Source organism: Vespula vulgaris, chromosome 24, assembly GCF_905475345.1.
Source record: "Vespula vulgaris chromosome 24, iyVesVulg1.1, whole genome shotgun sequence".
NCBI classification, from domain to species: Eukaryota; Metazoa; Arthropoda; class Insecta; order Hymenoptera; family Vespidae; genus Vespula; species Vespula vulgaris.
Genome location: NC_066609.1, coordinates 2,628,933 through 2,654,076, shown reverse-complemented (window position 1 = coordinate 2,654,076; position 25,144 = coordinate 2,628,933). Strand labels below are relative to the sequence as shown.

The following is a 25,144-nucleotide window of genomic DNA, read 5'->3' as shown; positions in this document are numbered from 1 at the left end:
AATTTTATTAGTTGTATTTAAAAATTACATTTGAAACTTTTTCGAATAATAATTGATTTGATCGCGCACATGGCAAGACGAGAATGTACGCATGCGTGTAATACATTCACTCGTTTCACTTTCATAGTGTATGAAACGTATATGTGTATATTTATCGTTCATATGTGTATGTTGGTTCATATGTGTCACGTAGCGCGTAAAGAAACGACAAGCGACTACAGAGAAAATATACTAAATTGTCGTAGTGTTGTCAAAAGCATCACCATAAATGTTTTAATTATTATTTTTTTTGCTATAATTATTTTGTATATTAGAAAATAATTTGTAAGATTTTGTAGAAGGAAAAAACATTAGATAAAGATGTTTCGAGAGGGACAATACATAGAAGTGATAAAGGTACTTTGTCCTGCAACAGCTGTTGACAGCTGTCAAAATGATCATGTTTTTTTATATTCGTCATTATAAAAGCAAAAGCTGTGGGTGTGTTTTCAGGCTTCAGACAATTGTGTGGCGACGGTTGTCGTTACTGTACAAGAACAAATTATCGAAATGAAGAAGAAAAAGATTTCAACCAACAAGTGGCTCGATCTTGAAGATTGGGCGGCAGTTTATAAAATATTGGAAAGAGTCGTTCTACGTAACTGCAAAAACAATATTAACGAGCAATGTCGTAGGAAATTTGAAGGCTGTCAATGGAAAAAATCTACAAGACAATTGGAGATCACGTAAGAAAAATATGTTTTATTTGAAAGGAATTTTCTGAGTTTTTCTTGTATGCGTTTACATTTAAAAATTAAATTGCAGGTGTACAATTGAATCCTTTGAATGGACCAAAGATACATCATTGTTAACGATTAGAGTAAACGTATCACCTGCAAGAAGAAAGTTAACAAAGAATGATATACATGAACAAAGCTCAGGTGATGAAAAGCCAGCTTCTAAAGAATTATTAGATAGTTTAATAAAGAAGGAAAAAGATCTAGAAAAACCCGAAAACCATAGCAGTTCGCAGATAGAGCGGTCAAACTATTCTTCTCATCAGGTATTAGAAGAGTATGTACCAGATGCACCTATAAAAAAAAACTCTTCTCCTTTAAAATATATACCAAGTAGAAAAAGTACACTGCAGAGTATGCAAATGCCATCTAATGAATATACACCAGTACAAACATGCAATGATGGTTTGGATAATGTTCCATATGTACCTAACTCCATTAAAAAGCTCAATGCTTCTTACGAAGCTTATGAACCTCATAGTATTACTTCCATGGAATTAGTAGAAGAATATGTACCTAATTCTAAAGGTATAAAGACTTTGGTCGAAGAATATGAGCCTAATTTTAGAGGAAAGTTAATGAAATTTGATGAAAGTTACGTACCATCTACCGTACAAATTTCAAACGAGGATGTCAAAAGAGTACAAAAAATAGAAAAATTAAAGTCACGTAGAAAAGGAACACTTACAAATAAAAAAAAAACAGAATTCGTTTAGTACGAACAAAGTGAATTGTATAAACTGATCATCATGAAAATTACTTTTGATAAATGCATTACTTATAGTATATGTGTGCGCGCGCGTGTGTGTGTATAATATTATATATATATACATATATATACATATATATAATATATAAGTACATATATATATAAATAATTTTATTATAATATTAATAAAAAAATAATTATCCTGTATCGCTTTAATAAAATGTATATTCTTAGAATTGACATTATCAATCGATTTTCGAAGAATTTTTAAATCGTTTTTGGTTGTTTATAATTAGGGACTTAAATGTTTAATAAAGAGCCAACTTAATCACACATTCATTCGTCGTTATCTTCAGCTTCAGAAGTTGGTTCGTCTATCAAGTTTTGTATCGGTTCGCATTTATTTTCTGTTATTTCATTTATAATCTCTTGTGTTTCTTGCTGTTGCTCTCCTTCTTCTTCATCATCTGTGTCATCATCAGCACCAGGATGAGCAGGGACTTTATGTACTGGACTACCAGATGTTTGCATACTACCTGGTTTTTGCCACATCTTTTGTGATTCCTTATATTGAGAAACAAATAAAATTTGATTATATGAATATAGTCGTACGTTCACTATAAATTATTTAGAACAAAAAGAACTATATATACATATATACATGGAATGAAACCTTACCTTTATACCACTCACTTTTTCCATATAATAATCGTAAACGAATTTAGCCATATGTGGCATGTCTTCTATTTCCATTGAAGACGAAGATGGAATAGCATCGTTTAATCTATCAGCAGGATAAGTTTCTCGTGGTAAAAGTTGAAGCTTTAACGGTCGCTGCATCAATTGATTGAATGCAGGTGTAAGCTCGAAACAATTTTTAAAGAGCGATACTCTGGCAAAGACATATAGACCTAGCCGTGCTCTTGACATTGCTACCACGAGACGCCTAGCATCCCTTAGATGACCTACTGCTCGTGTTTTTACTAGAGATAATATTATATAATCATTTTGTTGACCCTGATACTTATCAACGGTGGTTACTTTGTTTGGCCGACCTATTAATGGATTATTTGCACATCTTATATTGATTACATCTCTTATAAGGTGCTTTTGACCGTTATATGTAGTTAATATACTAATTTTATCCGCTGGATAACCCAACAGACGCATGTACATAAATACAGCAACACAATATTCTGCTTCAGCGAGATTTTGATAAAAATATGCGCTAGGTTCACTTTCTCCAATACCATTGAAATCTTCAACATTAACCAATTGAAAATCGTAAAGGAAACCTGCATTTGCCACTAAATATTCAGCACTACGTTCTACGTGTAATAAATTACCAAGCTTTTTGTATCGCCAATTATATAAATTACATATACTTGGCCTGGCTCGTCCTTGGCCATCTAAATCAACAGTTGGAACACCTAATCTTACGAATCGTGCAAAAAGAGACTGTTCCATATTCGAATATTTTTGGAATGCCATATTTTTAATAACAGGTGGTAATTGATGATGATCTCCAATCATTATCCAACGTTTTAAACGATTATAACCATCTTGAGGATTTTGGAGTAATAACGGAATGAAAGTTTCAATTTCTAAAATTTGTGCAGACTCCTCCATTAGGATGTTGTCATATTTGAAACCCATATCCACAAGTTCACGCCTTTTTAAAGCTGCATGCGTACACGTCATAGCTATAACTTTTGCTTCCTTCACTAGTAAATATTTAGATCTATCAAGTCCGGATCTGAGCAACTCAAATGCTCTAAACTCTTCTAATTGTGCGAATATTCTTTCAATATATCTATAAACATAATGTACTTAGATTAGATCGAACATATAAAATAAATATTTATAGAATGTAATTATCAAATATAATGAAGAAATGGAAACGACGTATGTACCGGAAACAACTACGTGCAATCTCCATATCTTCTTCAAATGTCTTATGTTTAAACAATGGTTGTGGTGCATTATCGAAGAATTTATGGAATGGAAATTCTTCATCCACGATAAAAGCCGACGACGACGATGCGTCTGATCCTTGTCTTTGTTTAATTTTAGTCTCAAAACGTTCCCAACGTGTTTGTATTTGATACATAAAAAAATGTCCTGCTGTCTCACATGTATACGCTACATCACCCTTCACATTCAATGATTCCTTTTAACAAAGATTAATAAAATTATATCAACGTTTTCAGTATAATTTATATAATAATAAATTTAGTATAATATAATAAAATTGATTCTTTACCTGTAGTCTTTGTACTTCCATAAGTAGATCTAAACGTTTAGCTAGCACATAATTTACTCTACCATACCTACTGAAATCTTTTTCAGTTTCTAATGCTTCTTCTCCATGACCAAGACGTAACAAGTGACGTTCGTCTATATCAAGTGCCATAATTTTTTCAAACAATTGATTTAGTGCTTGATTTGAATGCGTCACAATGAGTGTTCTTTGATAAGGAAAATTATGATAAAGATTAGATATAATTTGAACTGCTACATCAGTTTTACCAGTACCAGGTGGACCTACTACAAGTGTTAAACCTGGTTGCATTCCAGCTCTGATGGCCTCCACTTGTGTTGGTGTAAAAGGTATTTGATTTCTGCAATAAATATCAAATATATATTTGTATAAAATAACCTAATTTAAAGAATAACAAGATCATGCACAAATAATTCTTTTTATACGAACTTTTTAGGTTCATTAGCTTTGTATGGACCTCGGCTAGGAGGTACGTGAGGTTCAACTATAATAATTTTGTCAATATGTTCATTATTTTGTTTGGCGATAACATCTTCGAACGTCAATCGGAAAGGTCTAACGAGTTTTTCTGGTTCATCGCATTTTACTATAATCTCGTAATGTGGAAAGCTAGATCGTAAATGGTTTATATCGAGAAACGTATCGTTGAAATCCATCGTTGCTATTTCATTCGGCATTCTGTTAGTAATTATGATGATCAATGAATATTATCACACTATTTTAATATTACAATGTTAATAAAATTCCATTTGTCAGAGATCATACCTGGAATAACGAGCAGCACCAGGATCACCATATCCAAGTATAATATCATGAAGCCAATCCGGAACAACACATTCCGTGTTCATGAGTTCTCGTATAGTCTCTAAAACAGCTTTAAAGTTATTTTCTTTAGGCTTTCGTCTCATTATTACATTAAATCCTTCGTAAACATCTTCACCCCCGTGACTAGCGTTATCCATATCGATTCGATATTGATTAGAGTCTAACCATACTCTGTAAGTTCTTGTATCTCCTGGTAAAATAGGTCTTGGCTCAGGGCCATCTTCTATAACTCTTCCATTGGAATCTAACATACCCTCTACTTCACATCCACGTACTGTCGCTAAACCAACTTGTGGTATAAAAGGAAGCTTATGACTATATTTTGTACCTATTAGCATAACAAGAATCTGTTGAAATCTCTCTCTTCCTCTGGATATAAATGTTAATTTTATAGTCTCAAAGATAATATAATTTTAATGTTACCGATTGGATTTTGTGGTTTCACTGTAATAAGAAAACAAACATCATGCTTCCGAAGATTTTCCCATTCTGACTTGATCTCCTTTCGAACACTCAAGTTGATCGTGACATCGGCACGTACTCGGGATGGTCTCTTTTCACCAATATTAGGTTTGGCTACTTCAACCACTGCAAATTGAGTAATGGGTTGGGCCATTCTAGCCCAACCACCAAAATATACACCACCATCTTCTGCTTGCCTAAAAAATTATTAAAGTAATGTTATTCAGTGAATAGGGATCGTATATGATTTGACCTATCGTAATTCATATGAATCACATACCATGGACTCAATCTACTCACAGCGTCTTCGATATCTTGACGTATTTCATCTGTAAATAATAATGAAATCGATATATACATTACACGTTTCAAAAATGGAGGTTTATTTTTTTAGAAGAAAATATCAAGTTCATTCAAACATACGTACACGTGGATTCTAAACGAAAAAGATTAAAGTTTCTTAAAAGATAATCGTGCAGAGTTAAAAATTGCAAGTTTAATTTCGGCAAAGCTAAACAGCCTTCGCCTGAAAAATATTCGGTTGGTACGATACTTTCGTTCCAAATGATATCTTCGGTTGGATAGAGTGGCATTTCATTTAATTCTTCGAGTTGAGATGCTCTACGTTCGTGTCGCGATATCTGAAATAGAAAAGAAACAAAATTTTTTAAAGAAAAAAAAGGGGGAGTTCCACTTTCGAAAATAAGAGTAAAAATTGCTTTTAAATTACTAATAATTCTCGAAGAAAATCTATGTCCAAGCGATACCAATTTTCATTCTTCTCTCTTTCCTTTGGTGGTACCAGATTTAAATAACTTGCAATAGATTTCAATTCTTCTTGACTAAAAAAAAATCAACAAATGTAAATGCAAATAAATATATTTTTATTCTGTCATAAAATAAATTTATATTCAATGAGATATATTCACCTAAGAGATCCAAAATGTTTATTAAGTGCATCTCTGGTATCCACACTTGCTACATTTGCCAAGGCAAAATTCCGTAGATCACGAAATTTAGCGAAAACCGCTTTCTACATATAAAAAAAAAAAAAAAAACATATGTAGATTTTATAATTTATACACACTTATCATACATAGAAATGATCGATACGTTATAGGCATATATATATATATATATATATATATATATATATCATCTATACCTGAAGGGACGTAATTTTGGCATAATGTAATTGAGTCATATCGTGATCGGTCAAAGGATCTCCCGTTTCTTCGCTAATTTCGAATCTGGCATAAAACTTCAGCATTTCCAGGAGCTGAAATATCGATCGTATATGATTAATGAAACACATAATATGAGTTTTTTTTTAAGCATATTAAATTATTTCATAATATAAACGTAACATGTATCGTTACAAAGTTCATCAAGCTCTGACTATAAATAATTGAATATAAATATCTATATAGTCTCTAATCGTTTATATGAATAATAATTGATGTTTTACTATTTTATGCAAATATTTTAATAATTGATTTTATTATTACAAACGTTATTATAAATGATGACAGTACAGGAGCAGATGTATCTCTTTCTCATTTCAAGGACTCGGTGATTTTCATCTCTCTCTCTTTCTCTTCCATTCCAATTGACGTGCGTTACCTTGTTTCGCTATTATATATATATATATATATATATAAAATACACACACACACGTTTCTTTTTAATTTACTTTTTTTCCGTAAGTCCTTTTACGAAAGTCTCGACTAATTACATTTATGTTATGATAAATTCCCATTTCATTTCAATACTAATAAAAAATACATGAGTAGTATGCAAATTATACATAGATTTTTGAGACCAGTTTTTTTTGATTTCGAAAGATTCAACATTTTTTTGTCAATTCACGACGACGAAGAACGATTCTGTATAAGTTAACATAAAAAAAATAAAAATAAAAAAAAATAATAATAACAATAAAAAAATATGTATATAGCGACGATTATAATTAATCATTTTTATTCACGCGTCAATGTAATTGGCATTCTTCGAGTCTCTCGATGCACTTCAACTACAACACTACAAAATGTTATTATGATAAAGCAATGGAATTTTTTTCTTTACAATACTCTTCTGTATATTGTAGATTAAACATTTTTCATTGTTATTCTGTTCATATTATCAATTACAACTAACTTATTATATTTATCCTATGATTATTTGCGATTCGATTATATATGTATACATACTTATACATCTTGACAAGAATTTATAATATAAGCAAATGAGTGTTTATAAGAGAATTTACAATTGACATTGGTACGCATTATCATGACACGTGTAGTTAATTTAATGTTTCACACGTGTATATAATGCTTATATAGAATAAGCTTGGCTTATCATCGCATGTTAAGTGCTAAAATTAGACTATCAATATAATGTCGTATATTCAAAGTAATATAATATCCATCGATGACTGATATTATTATATTTGATTGTTAATATAATATACCAATGCGTCGATTAAGGGGATTTGTAATGTATTATTTATACGAATTATTTCTCTTAAATCTCTATTTTCAATATGTTTTTCTAATAAATATCTAGCCGGAAGTATATACTCTTAATAAAAAGTAATATATCATTTCTCTAAAGTTTCTTAATAAAAAATAAATTATAGCTAACACACACACAATTATATATATATATATAATTATACAGTGTATATATATATATATATATACACTGTATAATTACAAGAAGAATGAATAATTAATTTTCATAATAATTAAATAGAAAGAATAATATAGTATTTAAATTTTGATCGATCAAGAATATAAGATGCTTCAATTGATTATTTTCTTTTTTTTTTTTCTTTTTATCTATCTTTCTTGATCGAAAGAAAAAATGTAACTTGTCGTCGAGAAGCAGGTATTTACTATCTATGGGCGTTCGCGAGAAACGCCTGATGGCTCGAACAATCGTTCAGTATCGTGCGTATCGCGTGTGCGTTAACGTTCCTCTAGCGATCTCTTCTTGGTTTTATAATACGTTCAAAACAAGAAGTACTTTTAATATTATCCAAAGTTAAATATACATTTAAATCTGAAGTATCTAGAAAATATTTGTAGTAGAATGTTTCGAGACAATCAAAAACATCGTTTATAATTTTCCAATACATAAAAAATGAAAGAACATAGATCGCGTTGACTTTTCATTTCCTTTTTATCCCAGTGCTGTAGTCGTCGAGTCAGAAGTGCAAGAATAGCCAGGGTAGCTTTGTCATTCTGTTTTCTTTCTCGATCTTCTTCTTCTCTTTCCCTTTCTCTTTCTGTACATTGATATTTTTAAGAGTGAAAAATTCTTTCAGCCTGAGAAACTCCGAAAGTCACATAGTGTGATATAGATAATATTTAGTGAAGAGGAATGTTAACGTTGACGAATTACTCTTGGACTCCTTTTACAGTTGACTTTCTCACGCATAAATCTATTTATGGTGACCTTTGATAACCGTGTGCCATATAACGAATAACGGATACGATTGTATGATCAAAGTTTCATCCTGTTTTGATTTCTTCTATTTTTTTTTTTTTTATTCTCAATACTCTGATGAGAGAAAAACGAAATGCGGTAATGAAAAGTGAAAACAATGTTGTCGAATATGAATCACAGTGGAAAACCTTTATTATCGATGAAAGGTAAGCTCTCATTATTTTTCTATTTCATTTTTGAGATAATAAATACACATTATATATGAAAATTAATTCTTTTGGTAAAGATAAAAGACATATGTATTAACACATTTGTTAACGACGTGCGTCTTTTTATATTTACGTACGCCCATCATATGGCATAAATTCGTTCTTTGTAAATATGCATATATATTTAATGCATATACATATGTATAATGTGTGCACAGATAAAATATAAAGCGATTAGCTTTTCGTGAAAATATTAAGAAATACATCACGTTTAATAATAAATTTAGACATTATACGTCACAAACATTGAAATCAGCGTATATAGAAAAAAGATTGCACAAATTTTGTAAGATCGTATAGAATGATAAAAGAAATCAATGATTGTGTTAACGTCAAGCAAGATTTGGGATCAAATAACATCGTACTATCATACGATCTGCTCAAGTCGAATAATTATATTTTTACGAATATTATTTATAAATCATAATACAAATACGATATCTTTCATTCATATTTATTTGATATGATTCATTTCTCTTTTATCTCACGTCTATTAATATTACGAATGCACGTTATATGCGAAATACTTAGTACAATATTATCGTTTTTATCGAAGATAAATCTACAGATAGTCTTTCTATTTTCCAATATTGGAAATCGCGATTATCGTGAATCATGACTCCCTGCACATTTAATTACCAAAATATGCATTAATATATTGTAAAAACACATGGTATGATATAAGCTATTCGAAACGTGTTTCTCGTGTTTTCTTGCGTTCATTTTAATGGCTCTTCTACTATTTCTCTTTTTTAATCGCTTAATTCTTTTTAATTTATTCAGTTGCATTAGGAAAATTGAAATAACGAACACAACATAACGCGTTGTCCTATTAATTTCTCGTATGAACTCATTTCGCTTAACGCTTTTACAGTACCTGTTTGGATAGTATGCCTTCATTGGCTGATATGGACCAGCTTATTAAGCGAAGCCATCGACATAAATTGCTGTCAAAATGGTACGACGTGGGTAGCCGGAAGGAATTGCAGTGACGGCAGTAACATTCGTATCAAATGTACACTCGGCTTTTATAAAATAAATGGCGAAGAATTTAATATTATTCAAACGAAGAATGGAACAGTACTGACAGAAATCGAAAGTCTCATTCAAATATCACAGGATCAGTAAATGTTCTATTACTTTTCATTCACAATCCATTTAATTTTTGAACTGTTTTTCTTCTTCTTCTAACGTTTCATTCAAACTCATAAAAAATTTTAATTATCATAGCTTTTGTATAATGCATACGGAACATGTCGATAAACCGTCTGCATTCGTGTGCTTTGAAGAAACATATATGGACGAGCCACCTCTATGGAAAAGCATACTTTTCTTTATTCTCAGTATGATATCGGCGATATTTTTAATCGCTACTTTGACAGTTTATTTGATCCTTCCCGAACTTCGGGAAATACAAGACAAAGCAATGATGGGCGCGGTGTCTTCTTTGGCAATCAGTTATATTATTCTTTGCATACAACATATCAAAGAGTATGAGAGCGAAGAAATAACGATGTGTGTTACATTAGGTATATATATATATATTCATTGTGTGTGTGTATATATATATATCTTTAGATGCTAAAGATTTAGAATATTAATAAAACATATTTTTTCACTTTAGCATTCTTTCTCTACTATGCCTTTATAACTGCCTTCTTTTGGCTGAACATTGTGGCTTTTAATATTTGGCGAACTGTTTGGTGAGCGAAAAATAGTTCATACATTTTTATAAGGAATTTCTTTTTTGAACTAATTTAATAAAAACGATTATATTCTTAGGTTTAAAAACTTTCCGATCAAAGATAGAGTACTCTTTCCTATATATTGTGTTTTTGGATGGTTCGTACCGACATGTTTTCTAATATCAGCATTGGTCGCTCATCATATTCAAGGGTCTCACTTGAAACCTCATTTTGGCGAATACAGATGTTGGTTTAACGGTAAGTTATAAAAATTCTTTATATTTCTATTTAAGTTCACATTAATCATATCTTTGTTTCTCTTTCCCGTTTTATATATATATATTGAATTCTTTAGGGACGGCAGAAGTATGGGTGTTTTTTTATGGTCCAATTGCCTTTCTATTGACACTAAATGTTATCTATTTGGGTCTAACGAGTTGGAGATTATGGCATGAATATCGAGAGTATAGTGGAAACAAACTACGAGCTTTACGATTTAAATGTTTGCTTTATATAAAGCTTATGCTTGTTATGGGTATCACATGGATCTTTGAAATATTATCATTCGCTGCTGGCACAACTCAGTGGTATTGGTATGTATATATCGAATCAATTAAGTTTCTTATTCCCTTATAATATATCTTAGTATATTCTCGCAAATAAAATTTATTTCGTAATATAGAATGGATAATAATCATGATGATGATGATGATGATGATGATAATGATCCTTCAAAATGTATAGATTAATACACACACGCACACACATACACACATCACACATCCCACAAATCACACAAGCAGTTATTAAAATATAGCCTTTGGCGTACATTCTTCGTTTCTTCTTTGTATTTTAATACAGTGACGCGGTATATCAAATATCTAGTTTTTTTTTTGTTTTTTTTTCTTTCTTCTTCTTTTTCTTTATATTAAGCGAATCTCTCACGATATGCAATATTCTCTCGAGCGTGTCCTCGATTTTTTATTCTATTTCGGGTTTTTATTTCATGTTCGTTTTCCTTTGTATTAGGATACCAACGGATATTCTCAATACATTGCAAGGTTTTATCATATTTCTTCTTTTGGTTGTAACACGAAAAAGAGTGAGAAAGCTTTTGGCGAAAAAGAAACCTTGTGGTATAGTCTTCCCTAAATCATGGACAGCTTACGAAGATGAGGAATGTGAGATAGTATTACCAGAAGAATTGGAATTGTCTCAACAAGACTAGGATATTCATTCATTCATGATATTCTTAGAAACTTTCTGGAACCCTTCAAAACATGGAGAGGAAGATAGTATCAATTTACGATCTCATTCTAATTTAACTATCAAATTTTTAAATCGCATTAGGTGGAAATTATTATTCAATATCGTAGGACATAGAGAAGAAATAATATCTAGTTTTTCATATTACGAATAAATTAATCATGCATATCTCTAGAATCCATGCATATTCTTCATGTAGTCTAATATAATTTTCTCTGCTGTTGGAGCAAAGAAAAAGATTATTATTGTACAGGAATCTCTGTAAATATTAAGTAATTACGAAAAATCGAGAAAAAGGAGAATAAAATATAAGTACATATATCGTTTATTACATCTGTCTATTCGTTCTATGCTGATACCTTTTGTTTTAAAAACTGTTAGTATCAGCGAAACGAAATGACAATGAAAGACAATCATATTTAAATTTCTCTAATGTAAAAAACAAAGCATCGACTGAGGATTTCTTTTTCTTTCGCGCGATACATAAAATTGGACTTTGTACGTATAGCAATATCGACAGATCTGACACAATCGAACGACTCATCATCAACACGATGAGAATATTGTTCATTTGAAAAAAATTTTTTTTTACAAATTAAAACATATGTATGCATAAATAAATAAATCTGACAAATCAAAATGTAATACAATATAAAGATTTCTTTTACATCAATATCAAATATCATTGTATCAAAATACAATCATTATTGGCGCATTAAATCTTATTGATGCATAAGCGATTATATGTATTGACTATGAAACGTTCTGCATTGCTGTAGTCGCATAAGTATCATTTACGAAACGTTGCAAAAAGGAAGCGTTTGTACTACCCATTAACAAAGAGGTATGCGAGAGAAGAGTTACCCGCGCATCAACGAAGACACACTCCGTTAATATGATAAAAAACAATTTAATCTAGTCACAGAAGATACTTCATTCGTTTTTAAGCATCGTTCACACATAATGCAAATACCATTTGTTTTCTCTTCTAACTTATCGACATTTAAAACATATTGACGTTAAAAGACATTTACAAAACATTTCTTATCGCATCCATTCGCATGTTTTACAAGCGATCATCATTTACTTATTTTTTTTTTTTATACGGAATACCTGGAACAGTAATACAAGCATGACAAACGCATGAATCATCGTATAAAGAAGTAACAGCGTAGATATAGAAAAATCAGAAAATAGATTAATAGCAATTAATCAAAAAATGTCTAATTCAGATGTGTTCAGTATGAATTGATTTTAAATTTTTTGTAATAGTGTGCAGCTTCTTATACGCACGCACGCGCACGCGCACACACAACGTACAGAACATATACAGAAGATATAAGAAGGGGGAGAAAGAGAGTGAGTGAGTGAGTGAGTGAGTGAGTGAGTGAGTGAGTGAGTGAGTGAGTGAGTGAGTGAGTGAGTGAGTGAGTGAGTGAGAGAGAGAGAGAGAGAGAGAGAGAGACAGAGAGAGACAGACAGACAGAGAGAGAGAGAATAAATTAGGGGAATAAACGCATAGAGGGGGAACTAGGATAGTATATAAGAAAGATAAAGTATAGAAGAGCGCAAGGGGAAACAAGAATGGGTAGAGATAAAGAGAAGGAGAAGTAGGAGAAGGAGACGATGAGTATGGATGGGCAGGGGTAGGCTTCTTTGCAAGCGGTTTTGTCTACAAGCAGTACTAGCGACAGGTATGGCAAAGCGAAGATGATTCCAATGTATTGCCTTATTCGCGCGTACGTGTGTACAGACCTTAAACGTCCTGTAAGAGAGAGTGGAAATCAATATTTCATCAATTTACATATATATTTCCGAGTAACGTCTCCGAAAAATTTATTACACGTTGAAAATGTTAAATTAATGGAAGGACACGAAAGGAACAAAGGTGATGATAATAGAGGAAGAAAGAAAGAATAGCAAAAGTGAGAAAGATAGAAAATACGCACGCCTTTGGTGTGTGTGAGAGAGGAGAAAGAAAGAGAGAGAGAGAAGGGAGTAATACGAGAGTGACATGCATCTTGCAACGGCATTTCTTCTCGTATCATTCCTAGCGAGTCATTCAGGATTCGCCGGTGGAAATGCAAATGCCAAAATAAATACAGTAAAGATCGCAAAGTGTTGCGAACTCAGTGAACTTCTTCTGGACGACACGTGCACACCATTATCGGTTACAAACGAAACGAAACCATGGCAACCGGAATATACCGAAGACAAAGACTCCGACCTTTTGTTACGAACTCAAGTTACTCCAGATTATCGTTTTGGATTACCTAAATGTCATAGTAATGAACATCAATGGCATGTATATTATTATCCTTCTGGACCAGATAGATTGGCTATTGTATTACCCTTTGGCAAACTTAGACATTATATCGATGATCTAAAGAAAGAAACAAGCAGAAATGGCGAAGAGGTCGTAGAATCATTCAGATTTGATGATGAAGAAGATGAGAAATCCATTCACTATGATTATTCTTTCGGGAAATATTGTGCAGATAAAGCTATCTTAAGTAGAGATCATTTAGTTGCTACCTATGCTATGATATGTGTGCCTGAGGTACCTGTTCAATGGACAGATGCCAATTACTTGATGAAACATGCTATTGATCCTGCCTTTCATGCCATATCTATAGCAGCATATCTTATTGTCGCAGTAATTTATTTTGTTTTACCGCAATTACGAGATCTTGTAGGTAATATGATAACTACTATGACACTGTGCCTTATAACAAATCAATGTGCCTCAACAGTAAGAATATTCACTGAACTTGGTAGTCATGTTAGCTTTATGATAGCTGGTAAGTTTAAAACCAACTAAATGCAGAATTTCAATAAAATCAAATTTTTATTTGATTTTCTTTGATTTTTTCAGATACAGTCGCATATGTGTCTTTATTAGCAGCTTTCTTTTGGCTCAATGCTTTGGGCTATTATGTTTGGAATACATTCAGATCTCGTAATGTATTTTTGCGTATAACTGATGGGAGAAAATATTGTTACTACTCCACATATGTTTGGGGATCAACCATTACTATTGCTGCAACGGCTATTTTTGCTCATTTTGCATTAGAAACTGATAAACCCTCTATAGGTGGTACAGTATACCCTGCTCAAGAAACTGTTGGCTGGCTAGCTCTTTCAGTATTATTTATGTCTATTGCTCTTACAATAATAGTTGACTTTTGCTTTGTTTTAACAACAGCAAACAGGATTAAAAGAATGAGTACATATGGCAGAATTCATCATAAAATGAAATACAGCTTCAGAATGTTTGTTTTTCTGTTTACAATAATGAGCATTAGTTGGATATCTTTATTATTGTCAGGATTAAAATATGAAGCTTTAGCATATTGCTACATTATTGTTAACTTGTTACAAGCAATTTTTGTACTTTATATATGTGTATTTGGTCAAAAAAGAGTCACATTTTTACTTGGAAAAACATGCAATTGTTGTAATACTGGAGATAATATTGAAGGCCTTGATTGGGGAGAAGAGATGACAGCAATAAATGCAGGTTATTAAAGTGCATTTATGTTATATTTTATAAATAACTCTGACTGAATGTCCAAGTAAGACATATCTAATGTTTAATATCAATAAATCTTAAATAGTGTTATGATATTTGATATCTTGTAAATTGTATGTGCCTTAAATCAAATAGATTTGTGTATATAATCAGAGTGTGTATTAATTAATAATATAATACAACTTTATAAATATATATTACCTAGTAAAGTATTAATACCTATGTTCGGTATATAATTAAAGTTAATTATGAAACCTATATGTTCTCAAAATATTTATGTAATATTTGTTTGTATAATATGGCAATTTTTGTATAAAAAGAGAATTATTTCTCATAAATATTCATGCATACTCACAATTAAATATACTATCTTACATACTCTACTTATATCCTGATATTATATTTCTAAAACTTACCTGACCAAATAGTCCACCTTCTGACCGATGTAACAAATTAGATAGTTGACAGCGTACTACCAAATGGCAATCATCCATCACAGTATTAAAAAAGCGTCTGGTTGGTAGAAGAGCCTCTAGATCAATGATCAGTTCCAAAAATCTTTCACAATAACGTATTTTGTCAGGGAAAACGGGTTCTGTAATAATATATTTAAAGTCATATTGTTCTAAAATATATATTAACATATATATCAAAATATAAGAAAAAATAGTGACACGAGTTCCTAAAGCAAAAATGGTATATGTATGCCTCTATATACAACTGACATAAGAACAAATTTCTTTATATATAACATGTTTCTTAAAACACAGATTGTTAGTATCTTAAAATATTATTTGATCATTGATATTTTTGCTTACAACAAGAGGTCATGGCTTACCTTTTTTCCTGTCAGGAACTCGTGCATCAATTACCTTCAAGTGGAATTGTTTCTAATATAGTCATAAATTTGATCATTAGTCTGTGCAAAAATTTACGTTCCCATTCTAATTTTTCTTTCAACTCAGGGTTATCTTTTTTTCTTATAACCTTCCAATATTTTCTCCATTTTGGATATTTTTTAAATTCTAATTCTCTACGTCCCTCTTGCAATGAAATCCACATAGACAACGATACCAATCTCTTAACTTCTTCTCTAACTAATGGTACTTCCATAGAATTGAAGCAATGATTCAAAAAAACAATAAGAGCAGTTTGTTCCTTAAGATCAAAATCCATTATACTTTCTTCTAAACATGCTTCAAGAACTTTCTGAAAAAATCCTGCAAAATGAGTAGGATTTTTTTCAAATGCCTCCCAAACTTGTACACGTTCTCGAAATTTCTCATTGACCATAACAACAATAGACATAGTATGAGCACGTGTAGCACTTTCCACATGATAATTTGGCCAAAGAAAATTTTCCAAATATTGACTGAATTCTAGCATCATAATGCGCCGAATTGAAAACTTCGAAGCACATATTTCTTGAATATAAATGTCATCTACTATTTGAGAATTAAATGGAAGATGTATATCTGTAGTATGTGGTGCCCAATACTTGTTGGCCAACTGTAAAATAAACCAAAAATTTGATCGTTTCAAATTGTTTTATATACGATTAAGTTATACAAAAATGAGTATTATTTATTTAAATAATCTGATCTTAAAAACGAAACCGATACAATCGAATAAAACAATTAAATGAAATACCTGAGTTATTTTATCTGCATTAATCTGCTCAACCGTTGGAGCAGGATTATTACTTTTGATGGAAGGAACATTTTGATTTTCCATTTTTGATCATCAATATTTTTATTTTATATACTTTTTCACAATATAACACAAAATATAATTCAGTATATAAATTAAGTAGCTTGAACGTTACTGCACTTCATTCGACGCGTACACGTTTTGTTCGGTTATATATATATATACAAATATATCACACGATCATGTAATTCAAAATAACATTTCCAATGTTATACCAATTATATTTCCTAAATTTATCAACATTTTTTATTTTTTTCAAAATATTAATATATAATTAAATTAATAACCATATATATAATTTTTAAAATTACAGCAAATTGCTTATCTACGAAACTTACTAATACTCGGTAAGCGTGGTAGCAGATGAAATAAATATAATATTACGTCGTTGACATCGTTGTCTATATCTTTAATCGATTAAAGTAATTTTCATGTATTGTCATTGGTACAATGATTTTTGATATTTCAATTCGAAATTAATTATAAAATTGAATCGTTTAATTTTTAATCATTATCATATTAATAACGTTATGTTACACGGTCTATCTAGATCAAATTTAATCAATGACCAATCATTAATGCGCCATGTTTGAATTTTCATCCGTTCGAAACACGTGAAAATAGATGTTTATTATTTGTTGAAATTTTTATCAACATATAAGGTACTTGCGGATCATTTTTCTATTATTTATTCGTTTATTGTAAAACTATTAATTATTTTAACGAATAAATAGTTTATATATGATTCTGTAAGCATAATTAGAAATAGTTGTCAAAGAAACGTATAGTATGCCTCCCAAAAAAAGAAATTATTCGGAATGTGATCATCCATCTAAAAACTCAAATTCAAAAAAATTGAAGTTATCAATATCTGATAATAAGAATATCCTTGATGACGTTAAGTCATGTGAAAATTTAACAGAAATTCCAAATAGTACAGAGAATAATAATGCTTCATCAACATTGTCATCTGTGCAATTACCAGTTTCTGAAAAACTATTATTAATTGAACAAGAACTATGTCAAAAACTACAAACTATAAGTTTCCCTTCAAGCGTTGCATATGTTTATAATCCAATCATCTATGCATTTGAAGTACATGCAATGTACGTTCAAACCTATTGTAATGGACCTAAAAAGATTTTATTTCTTGGAATGAATCCTGGTCCATGGGGTATGTCACAAACAGGTGTACCATTTGGTGAAATAAGTATGGTTCGTGACTGGTTAAAACTTCATGGTTTTATTGGAAAACCTTCTCGAGAACAGCCAGATAGAAAAGTAACAGGGTTTGATTGTAAACGTAGTGAAATTAGCGGTAAAAGACTTTGGGGTCTTTTTAAAGAAATGTGTGGATCTCCACAAAATTTGTTTAAACATTCTTATATACATAATTATTGTCCTATTGCTCTAATGGATCGTAAAGGCCGAAACATCACACCTGCAGAATTAAAGGCAATATTTACTTTCTTTCCTTTCATTATTTTTATATACTTACAAAATACTTTTTGCAGGGTGAAGAACAAAAATTAATACATGAATTGTGTGATCAGGCATTATCCAAAATTATTCAATTGCTGGATGTAAAGATTATAGTTGGTATAGGAAGATTTGCAGAAAAAAGAGCACAGACTGTAGTCAATGCAAATAATTTATCTGTACAGGTAATAACAATCATTATTTAAGAATCTTTATATATATTATAGAAAATATAAAATAATTTATATTATATGATTATATAAAATATAAAATAATTCATTACTATTTTAGGTTTTATGGATTACTCATCCTAGTCCAAGATCTGTAGGAAATCAAAACTGGGATCAGAAAACTAAACAAAGGTTACACGACCTTGGATTAGCAGAATATTTTAGTAATTAAACAATTGTGTTATTACAATAAGTACAAAGGAACATTTTTTATCTATACTATGGACTAACATATATGATTATAAAAAGTTCTTACAAGCAATAGGAGATTCATTTCTATATAATTAACTATTTGTACTTTTAGACTTATATTATTGTTTCTATTAATTTTAATATCACCATGAATGCAGTTGCATGGATGGACATTGCCTTAAAAAAAGCTGAGGCTTCATTAAAAGTTGGTGAAGTTCCGGTTGGATGTTTATTTATATATAATAATGAAATTATTGCAGAAAGTAATAATACTGTTAATGAAACTTGTAACGCAACGAGACATGCTGAAATGAATTGCATTGATCAAGTTTTAGTATTCTGTAAAGAAAAATGCTTAGATTATAAGGAAGTTTTTTCTAACATTGATGTTGTTGTTACTGTAGAACCATGTATAATGTGTACATCTGCATTATATCAATTACGAGTACGCAGTATTATTTATGGCTGTAGAAATGATAGATTTGGAGGATGTATAAGTGTTTTTAAAGTATCCAACGTTTATGATACCAAAATAACAATACTAGGAAATATAAAAAGTGAAGAAGCAATAAATTTACTTAAAAATTTTTATGAAGGTACAAATCCAAACGCACCAGAGTCTAAAGCTAAAAAGAGTTAGAAAATTAAAAATGAAGATCAATAATAAAAAACTATGATACTAAGTTTGACTGTATGATTTTTTCATTGTTTTTATATATATTACGATTCACGCAACAATATAAGTGACAATTCTTATTTTGATATGTTTTTACACTTGTTTGTGTATTTACGATTTTACTTAAAAATTATTGTATTTGTATGTATTAAACGTTATCAAATACACCACGTATGATCCAATTCACATTTTCCTTGATACCATCTTATAAGTAACTGATTTCGTAACGTATAATCTTTCAGTATCATTCCTTTGACCTGAAATATAATACATACAAGATTAATAAGTACAAATTATATTTTTTTAGACTTTTATAGAGACTTTTCAAGAATTTACTATAGGAGGTGGGAATATTCTTTGAAAATCCATTTTGTTTTGATGTTCTTTATAACTTTGAGATAAAATGACTTTGGTCTCTGATGTAAAACATGGACTACAAAGTTGACATTCTATTATAAAACAATCTTTGCAATCTGCACAAAATTCTGGTGATACTACTAAATTTTTAGTTGCAACTTCCATTTCATGTTCCTCTTTGTTTCTGTAACATGAATATTTGATTTAAAAGCTAATTTTGTTTTGTATATAAAAACTTTGGACAGTTTAATAAAAATATAAATGACCTTGTTTGAAAATGATTTTCTTTAATCCTTTGACTGATACCAACGAGTGCAAATAAATTAAATATAACTTGCTCATAAAGTAACTGATTAGGTGGATAATGTGCAGAAGATAAATTTGGAGACATATTTGCTTCCATTGTATATACATTCAAGTCTTCATCAAGTGTAAAATCAAATCTGACCAATTCAAAATAATTTCTTCCACCACCAAAACGTTGAATTGCTTCTTTTACTAGGCCTTCTTTCATTAATGCTACTTCTCGAATTGCCTCATGTATATTGCTCCATATTTTTTGAGGATCTTTTCCTTCTGATCTTATATATGCATCCAATGAATCTTTCATTGAAAATCCAAGACGAGTATAATAGTTTTTTAAAGATGGTACATCCCAAATAGGTCGATAATCATCACCAATAACATACTTATCTACATTATTGCTATCAAATGGATAATACTGTACTGTACAAAATCTAAGTAAAACATCTCCTTTGTAAACATATACTCTTAGTGGATCAATTGATGTAAATACAGTATAAATGCCTATATCAAACTTATAATTATCAACGAGGTATGGTCGATCTATAAATTCTTGTACAAAAGAATCCGTATCACTAAAATTCACATCATTAGTCTTAATAACCTTGATACCACGATGGCCATTAGACTTTTTAAGAAAATATTTGTTTGGATACAAAGTAGCATATGTAAGAAAAAGATCTTTATCCTTTGGAATCTTAAATGCTTTAGGTATATAGCGACCTTTAGATGTTGATAAATGTCCTTTGTTTGTAATATAACCACAACCAGGAAAATGATTTATACGTTGATGAGGTTGTAAATTTTTTAAAACTGGTGCTAATGTTATGAATGGATATTCATGCGACCATAAGAGATCCCATTGAGTTTCATTAGTAGCAGGTTGAAAGCCTAAACGTTCTAATACGATAAATATATGTTTTAAATGTTCAGTGGTATTGTTGTATCTATTATAAATTAAAAATGTTGGTTTTTTCTCTTTGATTTGGACTATTTGTTTATACATCCTTTTAATACGTGACTGATTATATAAAAAGTAGGATATGCCAATTATTAATGTTAGTCCCATAGCAAAGTAAAAAAACATTTGGAATGTTGATTTTAGTTTCTTATTCATTATATATGCACGTTTCTCCTGCTGAAAAAATTAATATTTTTATACATTATTTTTTAATGCCACATGCAATTATATTTATATAAAAATTAATAAATCATAAAATGTTTACAACCTTTTTTTTATTTTTCTTTTTTTTTTTCAGCGTCATTGTGTCTGATTTTGAAAGAACAATATTAGAACGTATCAGCATTTAGTTTACGTGACACTGAAAGGTGTTTAAGACGAATAGAACGCACGATGAAAAAGTACCGTTTTAATGTATTCCCCTCTCTTGCTAATATGTCCCATATGTATCACATTAGAAAAACAGTTTTTTGATATAGGTAGACGACAGTTATAATAATCGAATTAAGAATTTCTTGTTGTAATTTTATCCTTTTACTTAATATGCGTATAATGTTTTAAAAGCAATTTCGAATCTCTTTCACTATAAATAAATATTTTCTGAAAAATGTTTGTGTACCATAATTATTAGTTAATACTAGTTATTTATATTCGAAATCATTCTTATATTTCCTTATTCGCAAATAATATACGAACAAAAAAATATAATTTACTATATAAAATATATAATCTTCATATATATACAAATAGTTTTCTTTGTTTCGACAAACCATTCTAATTTATTTAAAAATTTTCAAATATACAACTAGCGCCCTTTTCTTTCGCGCCTTAAAAATACGTTAAAATGAGAACATACATTCAAGAAACATTCGATTGAGAACCCTGTTCTTTACATTTAGAGACTTCCACGAAGAAGCATCTCGATTTATTAGTAAGATGGGTTTTCAAAATATTTGGTATTCGCATCCACGAAAATACGGCCAGGGATCTAGATCTTGGTAAGTTGCAATTGAAATATATTTTTTTTTAGATTTAATATATAAATTTCTTTAGCTAAATGAAAATAATAAAACAACGTTGTATTGTACGTTACGACCGCGTGTTACAAATATTTCATTCTATGTATATTATTTTATTATTTAACATTTTTATGTAATATTTATAACAAATAGTATGCCGAGTAATTTTGTATTTATCATTATTTATTTAACGCATAACATACAATGCATTTTCCATGATTTCATTAATCTAACCTAAAAAGGTTAGATAGATGAACAAACTAATAAAGATTAGCTTATATTTTATGTCTATTTTTTTCGTTAAAAATATTTCTTAAAATTTTTTTACAGCCGTGCTTGTGCAAATAAACATGGACTTATCCGTAAATATGGTTTGAATATATGCCGACAATGCTTCAGAGAATATGCAGCTGATATTGGTTTCAAGAAGGTAAAAATGGAATCATATGTAATATCTAAAATAGAAAGAACATATATCAATAATCATAAATAAATTTTTTTTTTCTTTTATAGTTGGATTAGTACGTTAGAAAAAAGTTTAACAGGAAAACAAATTCCAACAATATACTATTGAATGCATCAAAAATCATGCAAAATTTTATTAAGATGATAAATTATCAAGGTGAATAAACTGATAATTTGTATAAATCTAATACAAAAATAAATGTAATTTCAGAAATTAATATTTGTTGTATAATCGCGTAGAACTAATTTACCCTTTTGCATTAATTAAGTCTCGTGTCAGTTTATAGGTTATATTTTTAATTCATATCATTTTTAAGAAATATATATTTTATGAATTAACCAATTAAAACTTTTGGTTATTTACAATGCAAATGGTGGTGTCCAACAATAACCAATCGGAAGTGATTAAATATGTCGGTCATGTTGCTATTTTCTCGTGTAGATATCTCGATCGTGTTTGAGTTACTGAGCTAAATTGCACGAATTTATGTGTAATTTAACGTAATAAAGACTGTTAAATCTTTTACAATTATTTAAATTTGGTGAAATGGGATTTACAGACACATTAAACTATATCTTATTTACCAATCCAATTAGTTCTGGGACATTCTTATTTCTCAGAGGTACAGCAAAAATGGTAAGTTCTTTTTAAATCTATTTATTAATGGAATTACTATTTGAAAAGTAAATTTAGATCTTGATTTCTAATGCTGAATAGATACACAGTTTCGTTTCTATTTAGACCGCTTAACTAAACTATCAATCATATCAAATATAACCTACAACAAAACATAAGGTATGATATTTTATATATGTATATATATATATATATATATAGAAAATAACAAATATAAAAAAGTAACAAAACTGAAAACAAATAATTTTAAACTAATTAACTTTTATTTGTGTAATATCGTATTATAACGAAGTAAAATTTATTATATAATCTATTATTGGAAATAATATATTACAGGCTGGTGATTATATAGGTTTACAGCCTAAACAAAAATTAAAAATGCCACCTTCTAAACCTTTATGGAAATTAGCTTCATCTGCAGGACCTTACGTGAAACTTGCTGGACTTAGTGGAGCGGCAGCTGTAGTATTGGGTGCTTATGGTGCGCATAGTAAGTTGCACAACGATCATTTTGTAGTACCGATATATCTTTAATAATAATCTAATTTCATCACGATCTATGTTATAAAAGAAATGAATTTGCTAAATGTCCATAAAAAAAATATATATACATTGTATAAAAATTATTTCATCGTTTCAGAACTTAATGCGGAAAAACTCCCAGACCAAGCAAGAATATTTGAAACAGCTAATAGATATCATTTTATACATACATTAGCTTTACTTGGCTTACCTCTTAGTAGAAAACCATCCTTGGTAAGTCTTTATTAAGTATTGCAATTTTACTACTAATTGTTATATCCTTTCTCATTAATTTACAGGTTGCAGTTTTTTTCATTTGTGGAATAATACTGTTCAGTGGTAGTTGTTATTATGTTGCTTTTACAAATGATAAACGTTTTTCAAGAATAACGCCGATCGGTGGTACATGCTTCATATTGGGATGGTTGTCTCTACTTATATAAATATAATAATAGAAATATATTGTGATATGTTTCAAGTGTAAGATCATATTTTAAGTTTGATATTTTTTGGTAAATAATTCCTTAACAAATATATAAATGGCTATGTATAAATAATGTTGATATCATATATTTCTATGGAAAATAAATCATATTTAAGTAATATATTTTGTAGCATACCATGCATGCCATATGTAGTAAGTATATTATCATTGATTAAAAAAAAAAAATTTTTTGGCAAGCATGTTCCTTGTATTTACATTTATTGAAGGCTTTAAAAAAAAAACAAAACTTTCTGCATTGTGTAAAGAAAAAGTCCTTTATACTAATGGATTGATATAAATATAACTTTGTTTATAATATTAATGACATGTGTTTGAATTGTATCTTGAACCATTACACGTTTCTTATAATGTGTATATAAGACTGTTGGTTGAACATATTTTCTTTCATTCATATTTCTTTTGCTTCTATGTATTATTGTATTTACGTATTACCTTTCGTCGTTCATCATCACATAGTGTGAAAGGACACGATAAAAAATAACTATGTACCTTATACATTATGTTGATTGCAGCACATGTAACATTGCCTGATGTACGTGTGTAATCACACAGCATATATCACATATTAAACATTGTGGTGGCATGATATCGGCAGCTCTATTATCTTTTTAAGTATATTTAATAAACTACAATAAAATATTGAAATGAATACAACTGTTATTAATCCATTAGAGGTGGATCTTCTAATTGCACTGAATTGTATACTAGGAAAACAATTTATGGCCTGCAAGAGCAATGTTACATGGTATAATAAACGTAATAATGATCGAACTAATTTCTTTTGGATAAGAGGTTAACGTGATGCATATATGTACGTGGCGTTAATAATT

The 25,144-nt window shown here is 29.8% G+C and overlaps 9 protein-coding genes across 17 annotated transcripts; 7 read left to right on the top strand and 2 right to left on the bottom strand.

Moving 5' to 3' along the window:
* Nucleotides 1-168: 168 nt before the first annotated feature.
* On the top strand, nt 169-1,721 carry LOC127072024 (uncharacterized). Of its 2 annotated transcripts, none has more exons than XM_051012024.1 (3): nt 169-396; nt 475-725; nt 805-1,721. In XM_051012024.1, the coding sequence occupies exons 1-3, from the start codon at nt 361-363 to the stop codon at nt 1,490-1,492; spliced, it is 975 nt and encodes a 324-aa protein (XP_050867981.1). In that variant the 5' UTR covers nt 169-360; the 3' UTR covers nt 1,493-1,721. The 2 variants fall into 2 exon arrangements, with proteins under 2 accessions (XP_050867981.1, XP_050867982.1); XM_051012025.1 differs by having other exon boundaries at nt 170-396; nt 493-725.
* Nucleotides 1,693-17,446, bottom strand: LOC127072007 (RNA helicase aquarius). Of its 3 annotated transcripts, XM_051011983.1 has the most exons (16): nt 17,307-17,446; nt 16,909-17,195; nt 16,131-16,767; nt 15,675-15,853; nt 6,219-6,332; nt 5,983-6,086; nt 5,784-5,895; nt 5,481-5,694; nt 5,334-5,382; nt 5,015-5,250; nt 4,532-4,919; nt 4,196-4,444; nt 3,749-4,106; nt 3,399-3,655; nt 2,164-3,298; nt 1,693-2,049 (listed from the first exon to the last, which is right to left on the bottom strand). In XM_051011983.1, exons 2-16 carry the CDS (start codon nt 16,990-16,992, stop codon nt 1,822-1,824), a joined length of 4,344 nt encoding a protein of 1,447 aa, XP_050867940.1. In that variant the 5' UTR covers nt 16,993-17,195; nt 17,307-17,446; the 3' UTR covers nt 1,693-1,821. The 3 variants fall into 3 exon arrangements, with proteins under 3 accessions (XP_050867940.1, XP_050867941.1, XP_050867942.1); XM_051011984.1 differs by lacking the exons at nt 16,909-17,195; nt 17,307-17,446 and having other exon boundaries at nt 16,097-16,269; XM_051011985.1 differs by lacking the exons at nt 15,675-15,853; nt 16,131-16,767; nt 16,909-17,195; nt 17,307-17,446 and adding an exon at nt 6,566-7,640.
* Nucleotides 7,985-12,366, top strand: LOC127072021 (G-protein coupled receptor Mth2-like). Of its 5 annotated transcripts, none has more exons than XM_051012020.1 (8): nt 7,985-8,287; nt 8,481-8,712; nt 9,650-9,899; nt 10,006-10,304; nt 10,400-10,478; nt 10,558-10,718; nt 10,816-11,053; nt 11,490-12,366. In XM_051012020.1, exons 2-8 carry the CDS (start codon nt 8,664-8,666, stop codon nt 11,686-11,688), a joined length of 1,275 nt encoding a protein of 424 aa, XP_050867977.1. In that variant the 5' UTR covers nt 7,985-8,287; nt 8,481-8,663; the 3' UTR covers nt 11,689-12,366. The 5 variants fall into 5 exon arrangements, with proteins under 5 accessions (XP_050867977.1, XP_050867975.1, XP_050867974.1 ...); XM_051012018.1 differs by having other exon boundaries at nt 8,385-8,712; XM_051012021.1 differs by having other exon boundaries at nt 8,030-8,079.
* LOC127072019 (probable G-protein coupled receptor Mth-like 5) lies at nt 13,248-15,557 on the top strand. The gene is made up of 2 exons (XM_051012012.1): nt 13,248-14,527; nt 14,602-15,557. Exons 1-2 carry the CDS (start codon nt 13,741-13,743, stop codon nt 15,252-15,254), a joined length of 1,440 nt encoding a protein of 479 aa, XP_050867969.1. The 5' UTR covers nt 13,248-13,740; the 3' UTR covers nt 15,255-15,557.
* Nucleotides 17,447-17,542: 96 nt separating the features above from the next.
* LOC127072025 (single-strand selective monofunctional uracil DNA glycosylase) lies at nt 17,543-18,887 on the top strand. Its single transcript, XM_051012026.1, has 3 exons — nt 17,543-18,423; nt 18,483-18,632; nt 18,739-18,887. Exons 1-3 carry the CDS (start codon nt 17,758-17,760, stop codon nt 18,847-18,849), a joined length of 927 nt encoding a protein of 308 aa, XP_050867983.1. The 5' UTR covers nt 17,543-17,757; the 3' UTR covers nt 18,850-18,887.
* Nucleotides 18,888-19,007: 120 nt separating this feature from the next.
* On the top strand, nt 19,008-19,525 carry LOC127072030 (tRNA-specific adenosine deaminase 2). Its single transcript, XM_051012032.1, has one exon. It carries the CDS (start codon nt 19,018-19,020, stop codon nt 19,507-19,509), a length of 492 nt encoding a protein of 163 aa, XP_050867989.1. The 5' UTR covers nt 19,008-19,017; the 3' UTR covers nt 19,510-19,525.
* Nucleotides 19,526-19,663: 138 nt separating this feature from the next.
* LOC127072018 (probable tubulin polyglutamylase ttll-15) lies at nt 19,664-21,639 on the bottom strand. Of its 2 annotated transcripts, none has more exons than XM_051012011.1 (4): nt 21,435-21,639; nt 20,169-21,340; nt 19,882-20,086; nt 19,664-19,802 (listed from the first exon to the last, which is right to left on the bottom strand). In XM_051012011.1, exons 1-4 carry the CDS (start codon nt 21,510-21,512, stop codon nt 19,704-19,706), a joined length of 1,554 nt encoding a protein of 517 aa, XP_050867968.1. In that variant the 5' UTR covers nt 21,513-21,639; the 3' UTR covers nt 19,664-19,703. The 2 variants fall into 2 exon arrangements, with proteins under 2 accessions (XP_050867968.1, XP_050867967.1); XM_051012010.1 differs by having other exon boundaries at nt 20,169-21,343; nt 21,435-21,638.
* A 368-nt stretch (nt 21,640-22,007) lies between these two features.
* On the top strand, nt 22,008-22,868 carry LOC127072033 (40S ribosomal protein S29). Its single transcript, XM_051012039.1, has 3 exons — nt 22,008-22,164; nt 22,516-22,615; nt 22,699-22,868. The coding sequence occupies exons 1-3, from the start codon at nt 22,103-22,105 to the stop codon at nt 22,705-22,707; spliced, it is 171 nt and encodes a 56-aa protein (XP_050867996.1). The 5' UTR covers nt 22,008-22,102; the 3' UTR covers nt 22,708-22,868.
* A 180-nt stretch (nt 22,869-23,048) lies between these two features.
* Nucleotides 23,049-24,412, top strand: LOC127072029 (transmembrane protein 256-like). Its single transcript, XM_051012031.1, has 4 exons — nt 23,049-23,287; nt 23,624-23,777; nt 23,928-24,043; nt 24,109-24,412. The coding sequence occupies exons 1-4, from the start codon at nt 23,198-23,200 to the stop codon at nt 24,250-24,252; spliced, it is 504 nt and encodes a 167-aa protein (XP_050867988.1). The 5' UTR covers nt 23,049-23,197; the 3' UTR covers nt 24,253-24,412.
* Nucleotides 24,413-25,144: the final 732 nt, after the last annotated feature.

What these genes read in the sequence shown, in the direction of transcription:
- LOC127072021 (XM_051012020.1), top strand. Translation starts at nt 8,664, where the DNA reads ATGTTGTCGAATATGAATCACAGTGGAAAACCTTTATTATCGATGAAA. An exon ending in ACCTTTATTATCGATGAAAG is followed by an intron (nt 8,713 to 9,649) that starts GTAAGCTCTCAT and finishes ACGCTTTTACAG; the next exon opens with TACCTGTTTGGATAGTATGC. An exon ending in ATACAGATGTTGGTTTAACG is followed by an intron (nt 10,719 to 10,815) that starts GTAAGTTATAAA and finishes TGAATTCTTTAG; the next exon opens with GGACGGCAGAAGTATGGGTG.
- LOC127072019 (XM_051012012.1), top strand. Translation starts at nt 13,741, where the DNA reads ATGCATCTTGCAACGGCATTTCTTCTCGTATCATTCCTAGCGAGTCAT. An exon ending in TGTTAGCTTTATGATAGCTG is followed by an intron (nt 14,528 to 14,601) that starts GTAAGTTTAAAA and finishes TGATTTTTTCAG; the next exon opens with ATACAGTCGCATATGTGTCT.
- LOC127072024 (XM_051012024.1), top strand. Translation starts at nt 361, where the DNA reads ATGTTTCGAGAGGGACAATACATAGAAGTGATAAAG. An exon ending in AATACATAGAAGTGATAAAG is followed by an intron (nt 397 to 474) that starts GTACTTTGTCCT and finishes TAAAAGCAAAAG; the next exon opens with CTGTGGGTGTGTTTTCAGGC. An exon ending in ACAAGACAATTGGAGATCAC is followed by an intron (nt 726 to 804) that starts GTAAGAAAAATA and finishes ATTAAATTGCAG; the next exon opens with GTGTACAATTGAATCCTTTG.
- LOC127072029 (XM_051012031.1), top strand. Translation starts at nt 23,198, where the DNA reads ATGGGATTTACAGACACATTAAACTATATCTTATTTACCAATCCAATT. An exon ending in TCAGAGGTACAGCAAAAATG is followed by an intron (nt 23,288 to 23,623) that starts GTAAGTTCTTTT and finishes AATATATTACAG; the next exon opens with GCTGGTGATTATATAGGTTT. An exon ending in TTAGTAGAAAACCATCCTTG is followed by an intron (nt 24,044 to 24,108) that starts GTAAGTCTTTAT and finishes ATTAATTTACAG; the next exon opens with GTTGCAGTTTTTTTCATTTG.
- LOC127072033 (XM_051012039.1), top strand. Translation starts at nt 22,103, where the DNA reads ATGGGTTTTCAAAATATTTGGTATTCGCATCCACGAAAATACGGCCAG. An exon ending in GGCCAGGGATCTAGATCTTG is followed by an intron (nt 22,165 to 22,515) that starts GTAAGTTGCAAT and finishes ATTTTTTTACAG; the next exon opens with CCGTGCTTGTGCAAATAAAC.
- LOC127072025 (XM_051012026.1), top strand. Translation starts at nt 17,758, where the DNA reads ATGCCTCCCAAAAAAAGAAATTATTCGGAATGTGATCATCCATCTAAA. An exon ending in TCACACCTGCAGAATTAAAG is followed by an intron (nt 18,424 to 18,482) that starts GCAATATTTACT and finishes TACTTTTTGCAG; the next exon opens with GGTGAAGAACAAAAATTAAT. An exon ending in CAAATAATTTATCTGTACAG is followed by an intron (nt 18,633 to 18,738) that starts GTAATAACAATC and finishes TTACTATTTTAG; the next exon opens with GTTTTATGGATTACTCATCC.
- LOC127072030 (XM_051012032.1), top strand. Translation starts at nt 19,018, where the DNA reads ATGAATGCAGTTGCATGGATGGACATTGCCTTAAAAAAAGCTGAGGCT.
- LOC127072007 (XM_051011983.1), bottom strand. Translation starts at nt 16,992, where the DNA reads ATGGAAAATCAAAATGTTCCTTCCATCAAAAGTAATAATCCTGCTCCA. An exon ending in ATGCAGATAAAATAACTCAG is followed by an intron (nt 16,768 to 16,908) that starts GTATTTCATTTA and finishes TTTATTTTACAG; the next exon opens with TTGGCCAACAAGTATTGGGC. An exon ending in GGTGCTGCTCGTTATTCCAG is followed by an intron (nt 4,445 to 4,531) that starts GTATGATCTCTG and finishes AATTACTAACAG; the next exon opens with AATGCCGAATGAAATAGCAA.
- LOC127072018 (XM_051012010.1), bottom strand. Translation starts at nt 21,512, where the DNA reads ATGCTGATACGTTCTAATATTGTTCTTTCAAAATCAGACACAATGACG. An exon ending in GAAAATCATTTTCAAACAAG is followed by an intron (nt 20,087 to 20,168) that starts GTCATTTATATT and finishes TTCATGTTACAG; the next exon opens with AAACAAAGAGGAACATGAAA. An exon ending in GAATATTCCCACCTCCTATA is followed by an intron (nt 19,803 to 19,881) that starts GTAAATTCTTGA and finishes ATTATATTTCAG; the next exon opens with GTCAAAGGAATGATACTGAA.